Here is a 14,496-nt window from a genome sequence, read left to right on the forward strand (position 1 = left end):
ACCTGAGAAGTCTCAGCAGAAAAAAATAAAATAAAAATCACTGGAGCTGCTCAGCTGCAATGCCATGAAGTTGCCTCTGTCTTCTGCTGCTGCTGGTTTGTCTGCAAGGAAGTCCCAAGAAAGTAGATTTAAAGTGATGCCCTTGAAACATGCAGCTATGACTGTCCGAAAATGATCCAGCGAAATGTCTAGAGAGCTCCTCCTGCCGGCTGTTTTCTTAGCGGTCCGAGCTCTTGCCAATATACCCGATTTTCGGTTTGTCTTTTCAGGAAGTTGGAAATGAAGGGAGGCAAAGCTAATGCCACATCTTTCTTATTTGTCATAGCAATAAACCAGCATGATCCCATAATGTTTCTCATATCGCTGCCCATTTACTCTCTGGCTTCTCAGACAGATGGCGATGCTGTGTCTAGAAGGCTGCGGCCAATGCTGGGAGCGGGGCAGCGCAGCAGCTGCAGAGGAGCTTGGGGAGCACGAGGAGCAAAGGCAAGCCAGGCTGACGGCGAGGCAGGCAGGGACAGGACCTCAGTGTAAAGATCCACAGTGACCAAGCAATAAGAGTGGAACAGGTCCAGTGACAGTAACCACATGTAGCCAGAAGCCCAATGACTGTCAGACAAGCCCCAGGGATGAGGTGGGTCTGAGGCCGAGCCAGAAAGACAAGTAAGCAAGTCAGGGTCAAGATCAGCAAGGTCCACAGCCAGGCACAGACACCCCTACAGCCTACCCCAGACGAGGACCGAGGACAAAGGCAGCTCTGTGCTGTGGCTCCCAAGGGAAGTGGGGAGGCCCCAGCAGGCTTCTCTCAGCTCTTTGGCACACAGCTCTTTTCACAGCACTGTGATTCCAGGTTACACTCCACCATATCAGCGCAGACCTCAAACACAGGCAGCCAAACCTGTAGGACAGGGGGAAGAGGTTGCAGAGTCAGCTGGTAAACCCAGGGCCCTGATAACATGCTGCCAGCATAGTCAGTGAAGAACATAAAAATTATTTGAAGCGCTGACAAAAGAACCTGGGTACAAACATGCCATGGGGGTTGGCAGTGTGAAAGATTGACAATCTGTACTGAAGCTGTTTCAGGGTCTGGTCAGGAATGACCTTTGCAGGGCACTGTATGCGTGCTTTTGTTTTGCCAGTCTGTTGGGAAACACTTCTTTCTAAGCCAGAGTAAATTCACAAGTGCCACTGGGATGTAATGACAAAGCCTCTCCAAGTTTTTCACCTCTAACTTAAAACAGAAAAACACAAATGTAAACTAATTCTGGCTTCCCATTAAAAAATCCATCCACACCACATACTCCTCTGATGTTTCAACTGCTGAGTTCTTTGGTTAAGCTATGTCCTAAAAGAAGAAAGCAGACAAGACATACTGGCATCCCATTTCCTACCTCCTCAGTGGTGACATTTGCCATAACTCTGCATTAGCTAGATCTCACAGGTATGTGCGCCAGTCCAAACTCCCAACCCTGCCCGCATGAGGAGGTAAAACATCCTGAGGCAACAAAGCTCAAGTGGCAGGTGAGAACTATCTTCAAAAAGGGAGCTTGTCAAATCAACAGGGGGAAGACTAACCCTTTGGAAAAGGGTGACCGTGATTGTCTGATTTTTCCTGTTGTAACTCAATAAGATAGACACAGAGGGGAAGGGAAACGCTGTGAGGTGAGTATCCCAATAGTGTTCCCAGCTGGACTGACACCAATACACTGCTTAGATAAAGCTAGTCTGCCCTGCAAAGGCTGCGTGGCTACAGCAGGGAGCAACAGTCTACTGGAAAAGAACATCTTTTATCAATATTGATAAACAAACATCTCCAGATTATGTAAGCTATTTTGGAAAAAAGTCACGTTTACAAGAGGGACCCGTAATTTTGCTGAGATGGCCAAGGACATAAATGTCACCTTCTGTATAGAGTACTGAATGTATACAGGACTGTTACTAAATGTGGTTCCTCTGCCAAGCAATTGTATTCCCGTACTTTATATTTCCAGTGTGAAAACTCTAATGAAATATTTTAAACAGAAGCCGTTTCCTTGGAGCTGCCTCTGACCTTCTTTTCCTCCCCTCTCAGCCGAATCTCCCTGCCAGGATGAATTCAGACCTAATGTCTGCTCCTCCCACCAGGCTTTTGGATATGTGACAATATCCTAGTCGCTGGGAGCTGTGGCTGCTGGTGTCCATTGTCTTGTGTCCAGTTTGGGAGAGGGCTTTTAAGGAAAAGCCCAGAATGAAATCTATGAAGAGTCCAATGATTTACAGGAATGGCCAACCATGTAGCTAGTTTCTGCATGCATCTATCAGCAACTTGTGAGTCCTTGGCAATTAATTCACAAGGCTCCAGCATAGGAATGGTTCAAGGCTCAAGAAGAAGCTTTTGAAAGTTTAAAAAAAAATTTGAAATGAGGGACCAATCTCAAAACACTACAACCCTGTGCATCAGCTAGAGCTGTGGTAGGATACCAGGGGAAGTGTCGGGGGGACTGCCTACCAACCTGCCATGCAGAGCCTGTTACATTCCCTGACAGGCATAAAAAGGAGACACACACTGACCAGAGAGGAGCTACTGGCTGTGCTCTGTGGAATGTATCTGTTCCATCAGTTCAGCATTGGGCACAGCATGGACGTGCAGTCTGATCACAGCCACTGCTGAGTACAGCCAAGCAACTACATCATGACACTGAGGTCCCAGTACAGTGAAAGGAGATAATGTAGGGTCCAAGAAGGCACTGCTCGTAATGGAGATGCTGAGTAGGGTGCATTGCCCAGGTGGAACAGGAGTGGGTCTGTGGGACAGGGGATATAGGCCATCAGCCAGGTACAGCAAAGTGCAGCTGATGCAAGGCCCTGCATAATCCAACAATGATGGTCACGGTGTGGTGTGGTACTACCAGAAGGAAAGCAAGTTATGTGCCTTATTTACAATCAGTCATAATCCGTGGGGACATTATATGCCTATACCCTGTAGTGTCATCTGTGTCTCACTTTGTATAAAGTTATCTATACTGCCTGCCCTACATAGTTTAGGTACATGAACAAATACGCACCTTGGTAGAAAGTAAAACTGCTTTCTCTGTTAACATCTCCTGTAACCACACTGCAAACAGGGTGCAAAAACCTTTGCAGATATCTATCCAATTCCCACATTAAATCAGTATGTTACTTGACAAATGCTTTCATTTAAAGACCAACTACCTGCTAGGAATTCAAAACTAGGCTTGAGCCCTTTGTCTACAAACTCTTAACTTTTCTTCTTCAGCCCCTTGTCCCCACTTCCATCAGTGTTCTGCAATTTGCCAGCCTCCTTTATGTCTCAGTTATGTCTGCACAACATGAGGCAGGCAGACCCATGTGCCCACAAACAGAAAAGCTCCTCCAGCTCACAATAACTCAGCAGGCTTCTCTGATTTTCAGAGGAGACTGCATTACTGTGTGCCCATGTCTGCTGTCAAATTACTGCCTGGACACAGGCTCCATGGCTAACCTCAGCCTTACCCCAAACATGAAACTGTCCCCGAGCCCTCAGAAACATTCATCTTCTCTTGCAACTCTTCTTACAAAGTGGGGTAAACCCGGCTGATGCTTCTAGGAAATAAAGAACACGCCTACCCCTCCGAAGATGTATTATGATTTTATGTCCTCTTTCTGCAACCTAGTGAGAGTGGCTCTGCTCCCTATCATGCATTTAAAACACATCAAAACAGACTGGAAGAGTGGACAGTCCTCCTGAGGTTTCTAAAGGAAAATGGAGATAAAAGCCATAAAAACAATCCTTCACACATAGCAGAGGTTGAAAAATAAAATCTAAACCTAAGTTCATTTTCCTCTTTAGTGCAAGTTGTGGCAGTCCCAGGACTGTTCTAACTTCTAGCTGCTTGTCACGGCTGTAACATCACAGCACTGAGGAAAAACCCTGAGCACAGTTACTCCAACCTTAGCTGTCTTCCCCTTAAAACCCCCACCCTGCCTGCCCTACTCTATCCAAGGCTGTGAAAAGACAATAATAATAGGAAGCTATTCCTAGAGCTCCTACAAGGGAAACACTTATTTGCACATCCTGCCTTATTTTAAATACCTGTACACAGGACAGACGGCATGCACAGATCACACACAAACCTGTAATTGAGGCAAGATTTTCTCAAGTCATAGATGTTATTGACTGTAAGTGCAGTTGTCTGTTTCAACCTTCTCCTCGAGGTGTCTCCACCTCCCATTACAATGTCACAGCAAAAGAAGTTCCCTGGTGGTCTGCAAAGAAGCAAAAGAGCAAATGGCAAGACAGAGCTGACATTGTTTATACAACATAAAATTAATTCTAAATCAACAATTCAGAGAGAGTAACATTGTTGTGTAAAAAATAGACAAAATTAGTTACTTCATTGACAGATGGTGCTACTAACAGCAACATTTTGCATATAAAAAGCACTCTGTACCCCAAATCCTCAAAATGTTTTAGAAAAAGGAATACACTACTATTCTTCAGTGTTTTACAGAAAGAGTGAGGCATAAGGCATTAACAGGGCTTTGCCAAAGTAACTGACAATTTACCACCAGAATGAAGAATAGAATCCAGGCTTCTAAATCCCTGTTACTCAGTTATGTGCTTTATTTTAAAGAAGCCCTTGGATTTACTCATTTTAGTGTAGGTTGGGTAAAAGGGAGCACTAAAGCAGAAAGAAACATGTGTTCTACATCTTAAACCAAGATTTTCCTTGTGGAATAGCAATAAGGATACCCTGCAGCCTTAGGTTTTCCATGCAGCAATAAAGCCTTCATCCTCTTGACTGCGCTGGTAGCCAGGATAACCCCCAATCCATATTCTATGCCCAGTGCATGCTGCAGGAGGCAAAGATAACAAAGGCTGTGACAGAACTCCATCAGGGAAGTCCTTTTGGGCCCCATTTCCATCAGATCATAAAAGGAACAGCCTGGACCCACATGCTGGGCTCTGCTAAGGCTGCTCCAGGCTGCAGCTCTTCATTTGCAAAAGAAATGACCCATTCATTTCTCGCTGACCTCTGCAGACACTTCAGACTGCTGACCTCATCTGCCAATAGTCCCCACCACTACTGCGAGCTTCCTCAAACAGGTGCCCCCGGACTGAAACCTCTGCCTTCCCAGGCAAGCTGAACTAACGCAGCTTCAAGAATCCTGTATCGCGGCTCCCGGGGGGCTGTTTGTGCACAGATTGGGAACGTTCAGCCCTCAAAGCATTTATTTCCTCTCCAGAAAAGCAGAGTCCATATGAAAAGGAGGTGAAGATGAGAGGATGTAATTTTAACTGAGTCAACTGAAGTTAAAAAATATACTTGCTTGTGTGTGCATGTGTACTTGACAACACAGATCTCTTCCCTGCAACTACTGACAGCTGCACTTCATATTAGTGCGTGGCTGTACAAGCAAGTCCTGTGGTTCCTGTAGAGAACCCAATGGCTTCTGATTGGGGTGTTCCTATCCCTGCAGTAAATTTCCAGATTCAGTTTTGTGTAGACAGATGAAAGGTGACAATGATACTTCAGCAGGGGAATCCATGCATTGCATTCCAGGAAAAAAGGCACATCTCTTCAGACATGCTCATCACCCACAGTTACCTTGGCATTCGCAGCCTTATTACCAAGCGTATCACAGTCCATATTGACTTTTGTTCTTAACAGCTCCATTCTAGGGAGAAGACTATGCCATTTCACAGCTAGGCACAGGGTAGCGAGTCTTCTGTCAAAGGTCACACAGGCTGAACTGGGAATTCAGTGCTGGCTTTAAGTCCAAGTTCAGAGCCCTGCTCACTGGAGTAATCTCTAGACAATAACATTTTTCTACTTGGCAGAGAGGTTGGAGTTTTCAGGTATGTCTGGAAGGATACTGAGGTCCTCAGATGGAGTCACAGATATACACAGCACAGGCTAACATAGTTTTTCAATAAAAGTGGCATAAAAATAAAGCAAACTAGGTCAGTTCTTCCATCGGTCTCCAAAGAACACCCAATTATCAGAAAGAACATAACCATCTTTAATAGCTGGTTTGGAAGCTGAACTGTTTGTTCCAAGTGCCACATACACACCAGCTCTTGCTACTGGCAGAAGAGGCCTGTGAATCAGAGCCTGAAGTCTGATGCAAGAGAAACTTGGGTGTCTCAAGCTGCTTTCCCCAGCAGAGAACAACCCTATTAGTTTGAGAAAGTCCCCTGCCTGCTTTCTCTCTGAGTAATTAAGAGTGAAATCCTCCTCTCTGTGACCCCAATGCTCTCAGCCTAGGCTGATTTACACATGAAAGGAACCCTCTGAGGGGCTTTCTCCCTTTCACATTCACAACCAGGCAGGACCTATAAATAAAACCTTTCTGAAAACAGGAGCTTTCAAAAAGGTCTGTGTATGTGCGCAAATGTGTACGACAGAAAGGGAATGGATGTGTGCACTTGAGAATGCGTGTGTGTTTGCATGCATACGTGAAGAGCGGGTGAGAAGAATGTGCATTCATACACCAGCCCACATGCAAACAAGTGTACTCGGAAAGGCATCTACATGGATGCGTGAGTGTGCACAGGTAGTTGGGAGCACTTACAGGAGCGAGAGGGCATGTCCAGGCTGATTTCCAGCTAGCAGGGTTCCAGGGGACGTTCACCCAAGTCAGCTGAGTCACTCTAGAGTTACACATGAAAAAAAAATGAGAGCAGATTTAAACCCAGCTGTGCATATGGGAGTATGCTTGTGATGCACTTTCCCTCCTCAAAGCAGTAAAGTACTTGCAGAACAAAACACTAGTGTTTTACATTGCTTTGGATATAATGTGGGAGGTAACAGAGAATCAGGTCTCATGGCACATGTTCCTATGGCTTTGAGACAGAAGGTGAGATTTTTTTTAAATCTGCATCTTCTCAGCAGCCTGGGACAGAGAGAACAGTGCTGCATTTTCCACGGCTGTCACTGTTCAAAAGTAATTTTTACAGTTTGTTGGAACACAAAACCCCTCAAAGCTTGAAAAATAAACAATAGGACTGATGCCATGGAAATGAAGGTCAGAAAATCAAAAAGACTATGACTGCTTTTACAGTAGCTTATAAACACAAAAATGCCTAGATATGAATCTGTACTCTCCCTCCCCCGCTGTCCTGTTCACTCATGTGTCTATGCAGTCAGGATATTTCCCCTTCCATGAGGCCTAAGAAGGACCCTACACAGCTTCCAGGAAACTGGCAGTTAGTGTGACCCTGCCCTAATACAAAACAGGTGACACAGGCTCTGAGCCAAGCCAGGACAGATTGCAGGGTTTCATAAAGCAGGTACTGGTCTGTGAGTCTTTGCCCCCATAAGAGGAGGCTTTTTAAGACCTGGCTACAACGTGATAATTTGAGAACTGCAAACTATTTTACTCCACTACTCCTGACCAGCTCAATCATTTGCTTACTGAAACCGCATCCATGCTCTATGTTAACGGCAGCAGTTGGGCTATATGTGCGGTAGCACCACTGGAGCTGCACCACTCCTCGGTGGGAGACTCCAGGGTGCAAGGTAGGGAGCGGGGAGGGGTGCTGCACCCTGCACCGTCCTGACTTCATCACCGCTAATCACAGCTCTTAGTTCTCTCCCCTACCCAATTCTTATACAAACACGTAGAAGAACCACGCAGAGAAAGGCACAAAGGAAGAGCCATAAGGAGCGCAAAGCCTCACAGAAGTGCACAAAGTGCAAAATGTCTCTTCTGCCAGTTCAAAAAACTCTTCCCAGCTCCTTGCACTAGGCAGGAGAGTGTGAGCAGGGATGCAGAGCTCCCCTCCTACTGAGCTCGCAGCTAAAGCCCTCCCCCAGTTCCCAGGGTCTTCAAATGAAGATTTGCATAGTACTTCCAGATCATTCCCGAGAGAAGGGACAATGGCTCTCTCAACGCCCTCTTCCCCCCTCCCTCCTTCACTTACAAAGCTGATAAAGCCCTGGTGAAAAGGGGAACAAAGGATTTACAGATGGCAGAATATTGATTTCTGCAGTTCCAGGACTACAGGGAGAAGATGAAGAACCCCCCAGAAACTCTGTGAAGTTTGAGACGCAGGCGCTATCTCTGCAGCACGAACTCCGCGTTTGTTAAGACAGTATCTGATGGAGGAAACATTGCTATTCGAGAGGGACGAGCACGTCCCTGAAAACTTGAAAATGCACGGAGATGAGATTACAGTCTGAAATCCCAGTGAACGCGTTTGTTGTTCTCAAACCTCCTAAACGGAGAGGCACTTCCAGTGAAAGCAGTTTGCCACCAGGCGGGCCAGTCCGGCATTGCTCTGAGAGCCTTTGGCCCCAGCTGACGGTATCGAAGGCTTTTATAAATCGCATCTCATCAGGGATTCATGCTGTTATCCATGTCCTCTTCTCCCCACTATCCACCACTATGGCTAGGAAAAAAAATAAAGGTGAAAGATGAGTCTTTGGAAAATGGCCTTTGATTCTGAATTACAGTGGAACCTCCCTATCTCAAAACTCACTTTTAGGGCCATTACCTGAAGGCTAAAGCTTCCTGCCTCCAGAAGCATTTTTGTGCTTAGTATGTATAAATCCAAGCTTTCTTTTGTGCTACAAACATTCTTTTTAAGCTTAGCAAGTCAACTCCATCTCTACTGAACACCAGCTTGCTGCAATCGTTCAAATTTTGCTAAACTGAACAGCAATATGATCTAAAGTGTTCAAATCAGGTGCTGCATGTCCCTGCTGCATTCCCAACAGGAGATGTTTACTGTCAGATTACAGGAGTTCTGGCCTGACCTCCACCTGTCCCACTGAAAACAGCTTTCTCAAAGTGACTGGCTACCAGCACTTTTTTTTTTTTCCCCCTTTTCCTAACTTTGTAGGATTTCTGCACTCAGAAAGCTGCCAGGATGCTGGATCTTTTGGAAAAATGTACGTGTTGAAACTTCCTCAAAATGTTGGATTTAGGACCGGATTTTTAAAGGTGATGAACTAGTTTCTAAATCAAGCTATAGGCCCTCAAATAAGTCAGCTTTGGAAAAACTCACATGAAGTCCTTTCTGCACAGCAGTAGCGCATACCAGTGAGTGCAAGAGGGGGTTCCCACGCCACAGGTCAATAATCCAGACAGAGCTACTGAGCCAGTGGCAGAGTTGACTGTTCATTCACCAGTATTTTCCCCGCGCCTTTGTAAAAACACATGCTGTCAGGATGAGTGCAATCATCACAGTGACAACAACCATTACGTATTGCACAGTTAAACATATTTCATACAACTATATCAAAACATTCTTCACAATACTTTATAAAATATCTAGGTTTCTTCAAATACCTGTCTGTCTTATCTCAATGAGAAGACATTTTTCACACAGAATCTTTTGTGTCTTCTAGCAGTCACTCCCAGTTTACACCACATTTAAAGAAGAAGTGAATCAGACCCATTAGACTCCTGACACACCTAATACAGAGATTAATCACAGCTGTTGGGATGATAAAGCCTAAGAAAGTCCCATCTTAAATTAGTGTAACTCAGACTGTAATGAAACTGCCACCATACTCAGGTTCAGGACAGACCTGAACCCCATTTTCAGTTGCTCTCCACGAGCCCCTTGGGTGGAAGAAGTGCTCACAAGGAACTTCCTTTAACCTGGAGCAGCTGTGCTAAGAGTTGCCACTACTACATACTGCTCTCTGTGAGCATTTTTTTCTCTGAAGAACATTTTCAAGACTGTCAGAGGAGTGAAGGTGTCAGGGAGAACTAGGGAGAAGCACACCTTGGCTGGTCTCACCCCCTGCTGAACACTTGCACATTGTCTTTTGAGGCTTCTGCAGCAGCACAGCTCACAAATTCTTATTTTAGAGTACCACTTTATGCTTCTTTCCTCATCCTAGAAAAAGTTTGTTTCCTGTTTTGCTGATCCTTTTTTGTTTTCTCTCCTTTGTAAACATTAGTGGCTGTGGCTTAGAGTTCTTTTTGCTACAAACAAGAGTAGTTTTGTTTTTATAGCAGGAGCTACATAAACAATACCATAATTTGCTTTAGGATACAGAACTGAATCTTGGTTTCATCACTTAAATAGTATACAAATAATTCTTGTATCTTCTGTTCCCAAGAAAAGTCACATGCAAACTCCTTCTTAAAAGTCTGATATTACACATCTCATAACCCTGAATCCAAAGGATGCAGGTGGAGAAAGGCAAAATCCACCTCCAATGTGGACAAAAACTTCATGACATAAAGTTCCCAACCTCATGCAGCAAGGCAGGTGTGCATGCACACGGTGACACACATGGTGAGCTGCAGTGGTTTCACATCTGTACTGTACAAAACACATCATGTCAATGAAGACAGACCACTTCTGTAGCTACACACAATGCTACTAGGGAATAACTTATCCTTTCATCATGGAAGCAAGACTGTTCTTAAAATTATTGATTAAATGAAATCATATGAAAGCAAATAACTGGAAGAGGTAATTGTGATTTAAAAAAGTAAAGAGAATAAAAACCAAAGTACTTATTAACAGTTTACACTGCAAAGATACAGTAAACATAAACAACTGAGCAATATTTTTATGCCAAGGTATGTTTCACAACAGCCTTCCAAGATCCTGGCCATCTTACCATCCCTATATGCTACACAGTAAACTTGGACACGAGCCCTCCTCCAAGTGAAAAAGGGAAAAGAAATCACGCTCCCCAGCAGCAAACACAGCTCCCTACCATGTAACAGCCATGCTGTAACAGCAACTCAGCCATGCTAAGTGCTTTGGTCTTGCCAACAGGAAAGCAATCAGTTTCATGGGACCAAGGTGAAGTGTGAGGCTGTACTCCCCCTGGCCACTGTGTAATAACATCATCCCAAACTGGGACGGAGCTTTTGCACTTTCCTTCAGCTCCTCTTCATCTTTCACAGATGCCTACTTCATGAGACATACAAACCTCCTCCTCCTCCCACAAACAAACATACCTCATTAGGAGGAAAATACAATTCCTTCTCAGCATCATTTGTTCACAGACCGGACCACACCACCGCCCCTTCCTGAAAGCCCCATTTTTGCTTTCCCACTGTCTGTTTCAGTCTCTACATCCACTACAAGAGCCCTCTCATTTTACTGCAGGGTTTTAAGTGTTTGAAAATGTACTCTCCATCTACATGGCTTCTACCAAAGGTCAAACAGCCAACCACCAGGCTCCAGTAAAGAATTATAATAAAATAGGATCTAGATATTTGCAAATTAATTATGATTATTATTTTTTCTGGACATCTTGTGTTTATTCAAGTGATGTTATTATTTCAGCAGAATCATCCCAGAAATCCACATAATTAAACATACATCAGTGGTTACAAAAATGCATTTCATTAACGACAAACATATTTTTACTGTTATGATTGAAACGGTTTTTATATCACAGTGATAGGATTGGTCCCTAATGTGAAAAAGTGACATTAACAAATACAACAGCTCTTCTCTGTTGTTGCATAAAAGAAACTCAAATACAGCTGTGCAATCACTTCACCACCAGGAAGTTCTACATAGGATGCCAGAGCTGCCTCCTAGGCCACCTACACCAAACACACCATCTCTGAAACTCACTCATGGACATCTACCCTGGGAGACATCCCTCCCCAACCTTCTCTGTCCACAATGCCATAGATCAGTACATCTCCTTCTGCTCTGGAGAGCCACGTGGCCACAGGTACCACCCAGTGTTGCCCTTCAAGACCCAGTGGAAGCCAGCACAGACCACTGCCAGCCACCCCACTGCAGACCCCCTCTCTGTGCCGCAGCCTGACAACCCCTGTACCCCTCTGCAGCCCCCCCAGGGCACCAGGCTCCTTCACTCCTGCTCCCCTCCCGGCTGCCCCGGCTCTAGACTAGACCAGCCCTGCTCGAGGAGCCCTTCGGTCCCCTCACGCCTGAGCTGTCCCCAGCGCTCTCCCACCCCACCCCACCCCACCCCACCCCACCCCACCCCACCCCACCCCACCCCACCCCGTCCTCACAGTACAGTCTCCCCAAGCCTCGCCCTCCACCCCTCAGCACCAAAATGGCGCCGATTCCCTCTTTTAGCGACACACCGCGACGCCTACGTCACTAACGGTTCCTCCCCCTCCCCCCGCCCCAATAACGGCGCATGCGCAGCACGGCGGCCTCAGCGCGCTGCCCTGCAAGGTCAGGCTCGCGGTGGGCGCGGAGTGCGCATGCTCGGAGCCGGCAGGCGGTGGCGCGCGCAGCCGCTGTGTCCCCTGCCGGCCGCCGTAGGTTCCGGTTCCGGTGGGCGCCCGGGGACGCTGAGGAGATGGCGGCGCTCGGAAGGGTCTCCCGGCTGCTGCTCGGTGCTGCCGCCCCGCGCTCTCTGCCGGGGCGGAGCATGTCGGCCGCGGCCCACGAGGCCGGCGGAGGTAACGGGGCTCTTCGGGGCGAGGGCGTAACCGGGGCCCGCGGACGGCGCACCGCTGCCCTTGACAGCCGCTGCCCTTTGCGGCGAGCGGGGCTGCGCCGCGGAACCGGGGCGCTCGGCAGGCCCCGGCGGTGTGAGTCCTGGCGAGGGGCGGCAGTCTCCCCGGAGGAACTGTGGCTCGAACCGCGAGCCAGGATCCCCCAAGAGCGGGGAGCTCTCTCTTCCCCCGGTAAAAACGGGGAGGGAGACCCGCGCGCTGGGGAGGGACGTGGAGTGTAATTCCTCGTTAACGTACTAATTGCATTTAACGTGCTCTCAGGTCACTAACGCTAATGGAAATGGTGGCTATTATTCTAATTCCTGTAACACTTCCTACTAGCCCGCCTGTGGAAGCTCTTGACCTTTGTCGTGGCTCTGCCCGGGGTTGGTGTTTGCATGCTGAACTGCTACCTGAAAGGACAGCACGAGCGTGAGAGACCCGAGTTTGTTCCTTATGCTCACCTCCGGATCAGGACCAAGGTACGTTCACCTGCTCTGCTGAAAGGCCCTCTTTTTTTCCTGTGATTGCAGAGCTTCATCTGGGATTACTACAGCGTCTCCTGCTTTCTTGTCTGCTATGTGAGGTGCTGCGTACGTAGCCATGATCTTAACTCGTGCCTTTGTTTCTGCGGCAGCAGAAGAGCTTCTCACAGCTCAGATGAAGTACCCATAGTAGTCACAGGCCTTCCCACCCCCAAGTAATCCTGCTGATGTCTTGCTGAAAAACATTTCAGCCCTAGAGCTGCTGTACTTACCTTGAACTAATACAGATCTAAAAGCTAACAGAGGAGATCCCAAATTCTCAAAACTGGGGTCCTCACAGTAGAGCACAGTTGATGTTTAAGCAAGAGCAAAGATCTTGTCACCTAGAGACGGTGGCTTCCAGCTAAGGGAGACTGTTTTCTAACTCTTGCTTCCTACAGCCCAGGAACAGATGCCGAGTTGCTTAATTCATCAGCCCGTCATGCTGTGTGATCTTTGAGTCCACACTGCTGTTGATTTCTTGTGCTGTAGAGATCGCTCAGTTAGCTGCCACTGGCTTATTTTCTTTCTTCTTTCAACAGCCTTTCCCCTGGGGTGACGGGAACAAAACTCTATTCCACAATCCCCATGTTAATGCTCTCCCAACCGGTTATGAAGATGAAAAGTAAGATTCTGACCACAGCCAGAACTTTGGCTCTTCCTGTCTTGGACCAGCAGGTTGTATGGGAACCATCGTTTAGGGAACCATCATTTAAGAAACTCACATTCCTTCCACGATGAAGCTGAATGGCGTTGTGGCCTCTGTCTGTACTTGTGTAGAGGTCCTTTAAATAAACAACTCTAAACGCGAATTTAGGATCCGACTCTTTTGTTAATCTGAATCCTTAGAAGTTCTTTAGTTTGGTGTTTGCTTAAAACATTGAGGCTTCCCACAGGATACGGTGCAGGAGCAGAGGGGGTTGACTGTCTGAATTAATACCTGCTCCCGAATCTGATAACGCTAACAACAGGAACACATTCAGCATAGGACATTACTCAATTTCATATTCTTCATGTCTGGTTTCACTGTCACTGTCAGCCCACAGCTCACAGCCCAATGAACAGCTATCAGACTAATACTGTAGATTAAAATTCAGTACATAATGAAGCACATGGTCCATAATCAGCTATCACAGTATTTACTGAAGCACATTCTCCATAATCAGCTATCACAGTATTTATTAACAGTCATGGAGGCAATTTTCTCTTAGCCCGTTCTGGGAGAGGGAGTGGCAGCAAAGATGTTTCATTAAGATCTGTGTGCCTTCACAATGTAAACCTTCAGCTCTCAAATTTTCTAGAATATCAGCACATATGTTGCTCACAACTCTGCTTTTCATAAGGCTGCAGTCTGGTTGTACAAAGTCTCTCGTACAGGTGTTACAAATGAAAACAATTTTTGCTCCATTGCATATGTCTGTATAACGTATACTGTGTCACTCAGAAGCTTCTTAACCTAGAAGAGCTTAATTACCTTCCACAGTTAACAGCCAGTTCTAAAGCCCTGAGTCTGTTCCAGTACAATATTGATTTTGAAGTTTTTCTTCTCTGCAAGTCAACCATTTTCAATTCCTTCTGCAACTTC

General features: G+C 46.3%; 1 protein-coding gene and 1 long non-coding RNA gene across 2 annotated transcripts; one reads left to right on the forward strand and one right to left on the reverse strand.

Moving 5' to 3' along the window:
- Positions 1 to 275: 275 nt before the first annotated feature.
- LOC140659998 (uncharacterized) lies at positions 276 to 6,635 on the reverse strand. The gene is made up of 3 exons (XR_012045300.1): positions 6,556 to 6,635; positions 4,114 to 4,245; positions 276 to 898 (listed from the first exon to the last, which is right to left on the reverse strand). It is a non-coding gene; the product is annotated as an uncharacterized lncRNA (long non-coding RNA).
- A 5,555-nt stretch (positions 6,636 to 12,190) lies between these two features.
- Positions 12,191 to 13,723, forward strand: COX6A1 (cytochrome c oxidase subunit 6A1). The gene is made up of 3 exons (XM_072879952.1): positions 12,191 to 12,351; positions 12,730 to 12,869; positions 13,454 to 13,723. The coding sequence occupies exons 1-3, from the start codon at positions 12,249 to 12,251 to the stop codon at positions 13,538 to 13,540; spliced, it is 330 nt and encodes a 109-aa protein (XP_072736053.1). The 5' UTR covers positions 12,191 to 12,248; the 3' UTR covers positions 13,541 to 13,723.
- The last annotated feature ends 773 nt before the right edge of the window (positions 13,724 to 14,496 follow it).

This window comes from Ciconia boyciana, chromosome 15 (assembly GCF_034638445.1).
Source record: "Ciconia boyciana chromosome 15, ASM3463844v1, whole genome shotgun sequence".
NCBI classification, from domain to species: Eukaryota; Metazoa; Chordata; class Aves; order Ciconiiformes; family Ciconiidae; genus Ciconia; species Ciconia boyciana.